The sequence below is a fragment of the Leucopleurus acutus genome, assembly GCF_964270905.1.
Source record: "Leucopleurus acutus genome assembly, chromosome: 5".
Classification (NCBI taxonomy): Eukaryota; Metazoa; Chordata; class Mammalia; order Artiodactyla; family Delphinidae; genus Leucopleurus; species Leucopleurus acutus.
In genome coordinates, this window is record NC_139147.1 from 95,007,343 (window position 1) to 95,018,348 (window position 11,006).

Below are 11,006 nucleotides of genomic sequence, written 5' to 3' on the forward strand. Positions count from 1 at the left end.
ACCTTGGGCAAGTTATACAAACTCTTTAGCCTCTGTTTACTATCTGTGAAATGGGAAGTACACTGACACATACTAAATATTCAGTTCATAATTCTATTATTATCATATTAAAATTATTATCAGCCCTTTCGGAAAATGTTAGAAAGCTAAATCTGATGTTGATGTATTATACATCAGCCTCTTAGCTGGAGTAGAAGTAGAAAGAGTGGGAGAATTTTGGTTATACAAGATACAGGGGTAAAAAAGAGAGACAGATTAAGTATTAATGTACCAAACTTTCCATTTTAGCATTTAGGATGGAACAGGAACTGGCTCCCCCTTTCTGGAAACTTACATTTATATGTCCATTCCGGAGAAGTCTTGCAGAAAGTGTGATGAACGCTGTCAGGGACACACAGAGCATGGCAAAGCTCAGGCACAGCACAGGTCTAAGGCTTGAAGTGTCAGGTGGTACTCTTCATAGTGTGGTGGGTCTACACAAACTGATGGGAATTTTGCATATGGAAAAGGAAAGGCAACTGCATAACCAAGGTAATTGGTCCCTGCAATCCCCCAAAATGAGTAGAAGCAATACGGGCCAAGGAGAGCAGATGCCAAGGCTACAGTAAAATGAAGTGGACATCCCAGGATGCTCAGAACCACAAAGGTGAAACTAGCTTCCCACTGAAAATAAAGCAGAAACAAATTGTTACTTGGGGAACTAGATTTTTCAGAAGCTTCTTAGCAATACGTGGAAAGAAAGAGATGCTGGCTATTAATCTTTCCTACTGGGAAATGAAGGAGAAGTGGGTTACAACCGTCTCTTTAGGCCCTTTTGCCTTCCTCTTGAACTTTCACTATGGGAGAATAACATATCAACCCCCTGGAGCAAAAGTGAAATCAATTCCTCTCAACACATTTATTTACTTACCTCCTATCATGTGTTCAGAACCAGTCCGGGTGGGAAAACAAAGATGAGTGAACAGAACCCCTGCCTTACCCTAGGACCTTGTTATCCAGAGTGTGGTCTATGGTCCAGGAGCACTAAATATCCCCTGGGAACTTATTAGAGATGTAGAATCTCAGGCTTCACTCAGATCTAGTGAATCAAAATCTTCATTTTAACCAGATCCCCAGGTGATTCACACATATATTAAAGTTTGAGAAGCCCTGCTGTAGCCATGGGAAGAGGAGCTATAATCAAATCAAGGTAGTCTTTCTGTACCTTGGGATTTACTTGGCTCTACACTGTTGAAATGCAAGACATCACAGACTTTTCATTCTTTTTTTTTTTTTTTTTTTTTTTGCGGTACGCGGGCCTCTCACTGCTGTGGCCTCTCCCGTTGCGGAGCACAGGCTCCGGACGCGCAGGCTCAGCGGCCACGGCTCACGGGCCCAGCCGCTCCCCGGCATGTGGGATCCTCCCGGACCGGGGCACGAACCCGTGTCCCCTGCACCGGCAGGCGGACTGTCAACCACTGCGCCAGCAGGGAAGCCCCTTTTCATCCTTTTTTAGGGGAAGAGGTAACAGGGAGATACCAAATGGAGGAATTGAGACTTGAAAATACATGATTAAAAACAGAGGATCCTATAGATCCACTTTTTCAGAATGAAATTCTGGAAGACTAACACTGATTCTGTCCTCCCCAAACTACACTACTTAAATACAATAATCACAGGAACTGGTAGAAAATGTTTGGAGCAGGTATCAGATAAAAATTATGCATTTAAAACAACGCTTATGACTGAAATCCATCATAGTCAGGCATCTATTAGATAGGATTCAATTATAATCAGAAATCATTCTCTGTGCTCCATCCTGAACTAGTAGAGATTTGACCTTCAAACTTTCTCTGCCAACCTACTCGATGTCTATACATTTACCAGGTGTCTCTCGGTCCACTCTTTGTGAGCTAACAGTAGTATACCAGTCATGATGGCCTGTGAAAGGAAAATGGAAAAATAACATCCCGTGAGGGAAGGTACCTCTGGAAAGAGTTCAGTTTGCTTCACGGTTTGACAACTTTATCATAAACCAGAAGGAATAGCAAATGGCTAAATGGATTTATGGCTCTGATCACCTCCTCATCCGTGATGACAATGAGGAAAAGAAGCCATCAGTGTCACAGAGACATGATTCACACAAGCTCATTTTTTTGATTTTCTATGTTGCCGTTACCATCACAATTATAACCTTTGCTACTGTTAAGATGTCACTGCAATGAAAGCTTGGCTTTAAAACCCTTGCCATATGTTTTATTTTGGTTAATTGTCTATTGTTCATCTTTTTCCAAATTGCTAAATTTACAAATGGGAGGAACTGAAAAGGAAACGTGTCACAGAACCGCACCCACCCTCAAACCCTCCCGGCGGCGGTATATCTTTTACTCTTTGCTTTTCTTGAGATTCTGTGGCCTCTGCCTGCCGGTGATCCCTGTCTCTCAAATAACAAAGATTATCATTAGAATGAATGCATGACGGGGAATTTATTGTTCTGGGGGCAGTGGTGTCCAGCTTTTCAAAAGAGAGTTCTTCATAGTCTCCGTTGAAGAAAAAGCCCCCAAATGCAGAATGAAAATAGTTCCACAAAGGAGGGAATGGTGTCACCAGAACTGAGCAATAGATAAGGAGAAAAAAATTCTGGGCTCATCTTCGCTTCGGCACCGGGTCTGATGGAGACCTATGTAATCAGTGTCTGGAAATTGCTTATTCCCAGCCCATAAATCATTTGTTCCTGGTCAAGGAATGTTTTGAGGTTGGGAGAGAAAACCAGGAAGAGATGTGCCTGAAGTAAGATATAGAATGAGGACAGGTTTAAAAAGAGTTACAATTTAGGGTTTTGACAGAGAAATAAACACGACTGTATGTATAGTATCAACAGGGGAAAAAAATCGGAGCTTTAACCAATATGGTTTTGTGGGATGTTGCTTTTTGTAGCTCCAGGTCTGGCATATTTATTGTTTTGAGACCTAGCTTTTCATTTTCCTGGCATATTCTATTTTGAATATTGGATTTAGAGAATCTGAGAGCGAGGGGAAAAAAGCACGCACATGTACACTCACACAAAACTCGTGTAGCTAAGCCTGACGTTCCAGACTTTGGCATCGCCATACCATAAAACTCCCATGGATAAAAACAGAACCATCTGCAATCGAAAGAGGTTGCCTTGATTCTGCAAGAGGAAAGTTTCCAAGGGACCCTATGGAGGTTGAGCCAGCATAAACAGTACAACAAAACAGGAGAATTATTAACAGCAACTGTAGCACTGATGCTAAGCCTGGGGCTAGTCTCTGCTTTCAGAGGCAAAGCGCTCAATTGACACGTCACTCCTCTGTGTGAGAGAAACACTAAAGCAAACGAGATAAAAAGCAAAGGAGATGTCTCTGCTGGTTGAAGTCCAAGTAGATAGCTGACATTATCAGATGCTTAGAGTCCAGGCTGCCTTAACTACTTTGGCACAAACTGTTTCTTTCCTTTCAAAAGTTGAAAAATCCTGCCGAATTGCAGCTGCCTGTTATTTCTGTTGTAGCTGCCAGCTTCAATTTTGCTTTGTTTACACAAAACTTTGAAAAAGATCTTTCATGGGGGAAGCTGGTGTATGCATGCCGTTCAGTAACTTGTTAAATCCACCCTGAGGACTGCGGCTCAGGAGCCAAGCACACCCATCTTTCCTGGTGCCCGGCCGTGCATGGGAGGTGGAGTGTGGGTATTCCCCCAAGAGTCACAGGCTTTCCTTTTTCTTCTTTCCATTGTTTAAAAAATTTATTTTTAGACAGGGAAGGGGAATAGAATGAAAAAGGAAGAGATTTGGGACTTGTCTGGTGGTCCAGTGGTTAAGGCTCTGCGCTTCCAGTGCAGGGGGCATGGGTTTGATCCCTGGTCGGGGAACTAAGATCCCACATGCTGTGCCACGCAGCCAAAAGATTTTTAAAAAAAGGAAGAGATCTGAGGGAAGAGAAGTCAAGTGGGAAAAGGAAATGTGGGCGGGTCTGAGAGGTGAAGAGCTGGGTAGAGAGGGGCGGTCAGGTTGTGAGGAAGGGCGGAAAGGAGGCCATGCCTGGGGAGGGTGGGAGTGCAGCTGGAGGCCCAGCCCTGCCCTCTCCACCCTCAGCTCTTCTTGACAGGCTGTGGACTTGCTCTGTGGGGACAGTTCCAAGGACATTACTTGGGTTTTGCAAAAGTTGCTGCTAACATTCTGCATGCTAATTGTGACCCCTCCCACTAAATCTTTAAATGGCCCCAGTAAGGATGCAGTTCCCAGAAGCAGATGAATTGAAGGAAGCAGAGAGCTTCACAACAGAAATAGAAACTTTTAGAGAAATCATTATAACATGGGCTCATTTATTCACTTACGGACATCTATTTTGGGTCTACTGGGAACAAGGGATGTGATAGGCACGATGCCGATGGAATAATGATAATAACGTTTAACTTTTATTGAGCACTTATTCTATGCCGGGCACTCTAGCAAATGCTTTACATGTGTTAATTCATTTAATCTTCATAATGAATGACCCTAGGATGTAGATCGTCTCCTATTTTTAAAATGAGGCACAGAGAAGCCGAATAAGGTAAGCAAGCTCACCAAGCAATAATTATACAAATAATGGCCCCAACTCTCAACAGAATCTATAGTCCAGGTGTGAAAGGACTGAAGGCACTGTGGGGGAAATATGACTCAAAGCAGGTTTGAAGGATGGATGTGACGTCAGTGAGAGATGCAGAGGGAAGGGCAGTCTGGGCAGCCATGGGAGAGTTGGTTCCTGGCAGAGAGGAGTAGGAAATCAGGCTTGAAAGCCACGTGAGGTCAGGGTGTGGAGGGCCTCAAAATCCAGGCTAATATATCTGAACTTGGTTTGGACAATGAAGCAACACTGAAGATTTTTGAAGACGGGGCTAGACCGGTACAGCAGAGGTTTAGAAAGATGGGCCTGTTATTGCATGCTTGCTGCATTGGCCTAGAGGTCTCTGTAGGACCTTGGTCTTCAAGCTTTTTTTTTTTTTTAACCTTTACCCATAGTAAGAAATATATTTTGTAACACGGCCAAGTTACAAATATTTTTACATCTAACCAAAATAACAATAACTTTATTATGTGTGATACACTGTAGAATTCTCTATTATATTCCGTTCCATTCTGTCCCATCCTATTCTGTTCTATTCTATTCATATTCTATATGTTTAAATGCTAGCTACCCAACAGGTTGATTTTATAACCCATTAATGTATAGATCCCCACAGGTTGGTTCTAAAAGTTTCAAGGCATAAAACCTGAGTGGGGCAGGAAGTGGTAAGGAGGTGGGCAGGGGTTGCATAGTGAGAACGAAGAAGAAAAAATGCATAGGGATTTGCCTCGTAGGAAAAATAAAAGTTGGCAACGGATTGGATGTGGTGGGGCGGGAGTGGGGCTAAAATGGGCTGGTTTTGGGCATTGCTGCCCTAAGCACTGTCCTAAGGACCAGTAGCATCTCCTCCCTTGGGAACCTGTCAGACATGTAGAATCTCAGCTTCACCCTAGACTCACTGAATCAGAGCCTGCATTTTAAGATCCCCAGGTGATTCACATGCACATTTCAGTTTGAGAAACACTAGTTTAGAGGAAAGGATTGAGTCAAAAGTCACTCCAGGGTTTGAAATTGGGTTCAAAGACTGGGAAGTCAGGAGAAGGCATAATTGCTTTTGGTGGTAAGATGATTACATTTTTGGACCAGTTAAGCTTCAAGAAGCTTAGGATATCTGAGTGGAAAATGGACCATCAGCTGATTGGAAATAGCAGGACTGTTGATGCTATAAGAGACTTGAGCATTGGTGCAATCATGTCCCTTCTCTAATAAACGAGGAAACGGGAGCTTGCATGGGTGAGTCCAGCCCTACCTTTCTCCTAAGTTCCTGTCTCCAGGCATGGTTCTGGGTACAGCGCTGCTGCTCACCGTTGGCCAAGTCCCTGGATCCTAGTCTCGTTTTTTAACTCAGTGCACTTCAGTCTGTTCATCAGAGCTTGATCTACAGGCCAGGTTTTCCAGGATTAAAGTAGAGCTCAGTCCTTAAGGCTCAGTGATCTCCTTGCTACATACTTTCTAGCAGCTGATGACTTTCAATAACCTGGTTCAGATTTCTAGGAAAACAGCTTCTCATGTGTCTGTAAGAATTGAGCTAGGAGAGTCTGAGGAGGAATATTTGTGAAGAATTTAGAAAAAGCTTTGAAAGAAAGGCACCGGACAAACACAAAATATGGGTCACTTCTAAAATCTATCTCTTCCAATCTCAAAAGAGATACGGAGTCATTTTCAAAAGGAAATATGTTTGAAATGTACATATTATCTTTCTACCAGAGGACGATACACTTTGCAGGCAAGTTGAGAAGTGATTGGCAGGGAAGGTTGTGGGATGGGTCAGAGACCTTTGAAGTCGACCCTAATCAGACAGAGCTGTGGTTCACTACCAAACTGACTAGGAAAAAAAATCACGTTGTTCCAAATTTAGACATTATTGAAAGAGGGAGCATTCTTATTGCTTTCCTTCTGGTGAGGACTTTTTCCTGCTTTAGTGTAAATACCAGCTTGACCTTTATTCTTTGCCACCTAATTAGAGCTCAACTGTATAAGGAATTCTGTACTGTCAGAATGGAGAGCATGGCATTCACCACTCATTCGACAATATGTATCAAGCAATATTTAGCACGAATACCTAGCATGTCACTTACTCCCTTTCAAGTGCTGGAGATATAGCAATGAACAAAATAGAAAAAAAAAAAAAATCCTGCCTTTGTACAATCTACATTTGGGAGGAAAGGACAAACAAACAGATAATAAGTCGGTCAATTATGTTGTATATTAGATGGTGTTACGGGGGGGGGGGGGGGAGTAGAGTAGGGGATGAGAGATTGAGAATTCCATTTGCGGGGGAGGTCTGCAATTTTAAATAGGGTAATGAGGGAAGGCATCAGTGAGAAAGTGACATTTGATCCAAGAATTGAAGAAAGTTAGGGAACAAGCTGTATGTGAGAAAAGGCTTCAGGCAGAGAACTGGCAGTGCAAAGGCCCTGAGACAGAAACATACCTGGCCATGTTTGAAAACAAGGAGCCAGTGTGATGGGAAAGAAAAGAGCTAAGGGTAGAGTGGTTGGAGATGAGGTCAGGATGTAATATGAACTCAGCAGGTCGTCAGGGAACAGAATGGGAGAGTGAGGCAGGTGGCAAGGGATTAGGAACAAAGGGTTTGGACAGAGAGTAGGGCATAAATGAAAGGCATCGTATTAACTAGCATTTGTGTAGGGCTTTAAAATTGGCAAAGCTCTTTATTATGCAGTCTCTGAGCAAATTGTGTTCATTCTCTTTGAGCCTCTTATGGTTAGACAGTTTCACATGGGCTCTCTCTACCTGTGAAATTCCCCATTCTACAGGTAAAGGCAATGAGGAATTGGTTGAATGAGGGCCCTGCTCTTGACTACATACCAAGAATGATAAAGTCAGGATTTGAACAGAGGCTCACCTCTCCAAATCCTAACTCTCTGACTCTACTTCCCCATGCTTCACTCTCAAAAAATCGAAAAGCCACCAATTAGCTATGTGCTAGAGATTTGTCATGTCATTTCTCTGGGTCTGATTGGTCGAGCAGATGTTTGGTGTAGAATAAGCATATACTCAGTAATCTGTGAACCTAATCAAATCACCAATATCTGTTGACTATATTATGATAGACCCTGCAGGGATAGGCAAAGAATTATAAGAAAGGGACACAGGATTGAGCTATAACCATGGTTTTGTTAAAGTTTGGGCCAGTTGTAAAGTCAGGATTTTTACAACGTTAACTAGAATAGAAAATATCAGAATTCACTTCACATAGAAGGTTAAGTATTGTTTTGCGAAACATATGTTATATAAATCTAGTTACATGTATATTTCAGTATCTCTCTTTTTACCTTGAGAGAAATAGATAGATGTATTTATGTACATTCCAGGTCCTGATGTAAAATATTTTTCTTACTCTGGGTCACTAACAAAAAAGTTTGGTAGTCATTTATATAAATGCCATCCCTGCATTCTAGTAGATGTTTAATAAACATTTCCTTGAATGTGTGGTTTGGGGTAGTTGTTGGGGGAAAGAGGAAAAGTTCAAGACTTGGGTGGCGGTGTAAAAGAAAACATAAATAAAAAAAAGAAAAATACCATCAAATCGTTTCCATGTTCAGTTCCATGCTCCCACCATCCCGCTTTCCTCCATCTGCACACCATCATTAAACCCCACTAGAGCAAATTCCTTTAATGTCGAGATCTTGTTTTATTCTCCATTGTAACTCAGGCATGTAGTAGGCTACCAATACATATTTATTTATTAAGTAAATTAAAATTATATTTCCTAGGGTCTTGCATTTAGATGACATCTCTGTTAAGTTTGATTTTTTTAAAAACGTAAAATATTGCCCCTCCTGAGAGTGGCTACATTTTAAGAGAAAACTCCACACGATCAAAAGCCTTCAAAATCAAATTGTCTAGTCTCCAATAGTGAATGTCAGGCATCCCAGGAAAACACGAGAGAAGGATTTGTTGGATGTTTGGGCCTTTGTAACCCCGCTTCCATCATGCCTCCGTGGCAGCCACCTACTCCCAAGACTACATGTGTTGGTTTCTTTGACCCAGGGAGCTGAGGTACCAGTGTCATCATTCACCTGTGGTGACCATTCAACGGGCAGACATTGAGCAGTTACTTAGTACCCACGTGTATTTGACACATGCAAATTTGGCAACATGTGAAGTTAGCGAAGCCCATCACTCAACTTCTTCAATTATTTTCAGTTTAAGCAGTCGTGTTCAAAGAAAAAGATGGGAGAACTAAGATTTGGGGCTTGTAGACCTTTCGGTCACATAAACACACCTCGGTGTTTCTAATAAAAGCATTAGTCTGAAAATTATTTTACTTTGTTCTTCATTTAAAAATTATTTTTCATGGTTCATATTTTTTTCTACATTCAAATTTCGAAAGATAGATTCCGATCTCTCAGAACGTCCAGGTAAAGAAGATTAAAATAAAATAATTTTTGAAGAATTTCTCGAACAGCATTTTCACTATAGTATACCTGATATGTTGTAGATATGATTAAATGATATTAAGAAAACCTTATATTTAAAAGATAACTAATAGAAATCAATGTTCTAAGGTAAAATCTGATTTTCTGTAGAATTTTGATGTCTTCATATTGTTGGAAAACTTTAAAGGGACATGTTATTCTGGTCCCTCCTTCCCTCCCTCTTTCCTTTATTCTCTCAACATATGTAATAAAAATATTTTCTTACCAATGCTCCATTCCAGATGGGACAAGCAATCCAGACACTCCATCCTGTGAACCAAAGCTTGTAGGAAAAGACTGGGAAGAAAGCAATAACTCCAGAGAATACACTGAGAGCTCCCAGAGTAATGAGAATCCGGCCAGCAGTCTTGTATAAGTCTTGCATTTTCCTCTGTGACTTGGGTCCTAGGTCTCAAAGATGTTTTGTTAGCAAAACATGAGAGTATGTCAAGCCTCAATAAACAGAAGTTTCTTAGAGACAGTAGCCATGACACATGTGGACTGTTGATCTACTCGGAAACAAGATTATATTTGTTTTCAGTGAAATAATAATAAAATGTAGTGATATAATCCTTGACATAAATTTGACATAATAAATTATAAGACTAGTTTTTCTCAGAGAGAGAAATCATTCCTCATGTTGGGCTACCGCCTTCATTCCCTTCATTCTGCTCTGTCTTGGGGAGTGACCACTTCCTGGCTTAATCAGATTCAAAGGCTTGCTGACTGAGCTAATTGTTTCTCAACTCAACCTGCCTGGTGGTTCCAGCATAAAGCCAACATCCTTTGTGCACAATAGACCTACATTCCCAGCACAATTTCCCACAGAACAAAGTAAAAATAAGCACTCTGATCACTTTTCATTACATTTAATTTCAATGATTTAAAGCAAAAGCAAGACCTCTCCCCCGCTTCAAAGTTCAATTCTACTACAATTATTTTTAAATTTTTGATACAGATTTATCCCCAAATAGGCACAAGCTTCATTATGGACTTCTGCATTGTTTTCACTAAACCAGCTCAGTTAATTTATTATTAATTCAATTATCGAGTAAAGGGCAAAGATGGAAATGTATGCAGCTGTAAAATAAACTTTGAGGAATCATTCATTAGTTGACTAAAATACTGATCTCCATTCTAGAGTCGTAATTCAGAATTTAGATGGTGGGCTCACGTACACTGAAGTAATCGCGGAAGTTCATCTCTTAGTTTCTCACGCATTTGAGAAAGTGGTGTGTATTTGCTCTTGACTCAGAGGACATGTTTGACTGTCCTTCCAAGATAACGTCTGGAAAACACAGACAACTTTCTGAAGCGATCTGATTAAATTTCTATGCAATATTAATACCTTTTTTCCCCTTAAATAAAATTAAGAAAAATAATTTTATGGATGGAAAGGTAGTGGTTTAGAACATGGATTTTGGAGTCAGACACAGCTAGGATCCTGTTCTGGTTCCAGTCTCTACCAGGTATGTGTCCTTGGGCAAAGGCAAGTTGCTTAGCTTTTCTAGGGCTGTTTCTTCATATGGGAGATGGGAATAAAGTTAGTGTTTATGCCACCAGGCGGTGGTTGTTAGCATTAAATGAGCCAATACATGTAAAATCCTTAGCGCTGGGCTCCGAACAGCAAAGACGCTTGGGAAGCTACCTGTTGTTTCGCTGGGACGTTGCATCTTCGGAGTTCTTTCAGTAAGGGACACAGGCACAGTCTTCACTGTTTCTCTTATCCGTCGTCTTATAGACATTAGGTTTGGTAAAAGCTCCCAAAGGACCCTCCCATGTACGGTGAGGAGTGAAGCTCCTCTCTGACTCTCCGCCATTTTCTCTCTGTCTTACTGTCTTTAATCACCTTTCCACAGTGTGACCCAGATTTTGAAGAAGTTGCATTCCTGGATATACAGAATTCAGGAAACCAGCTCAGGCTTTCTGCTATAGTTGTTATTTTCCATCTCCTCTTAAC

General features: G+C 41.2%; 1 protein-coding gene across 1 annotated transcript; it reads right to left on the reverse strand.

The window, feature by feature from the left end:
* Positions 1 to 262: 262 nt before the first annotated feature.
* On the reverse strand, positions 263 to 9,431 carry TMEM212 (transmembrane protein 212; the record flags this gene model as incomplete). Its single annotated transcript, XM_082839895.1, is given in 4 exon segments — positions 263 to 421; positions 424 to 663; positions 1,864 to 1,920; positions 9,273 to 9,431. Coding segments are annotated over 4 exon segments (615 nt in total).
* Positions 9,432 to 11,006: the final 1,575 nt, after the last annotated feature.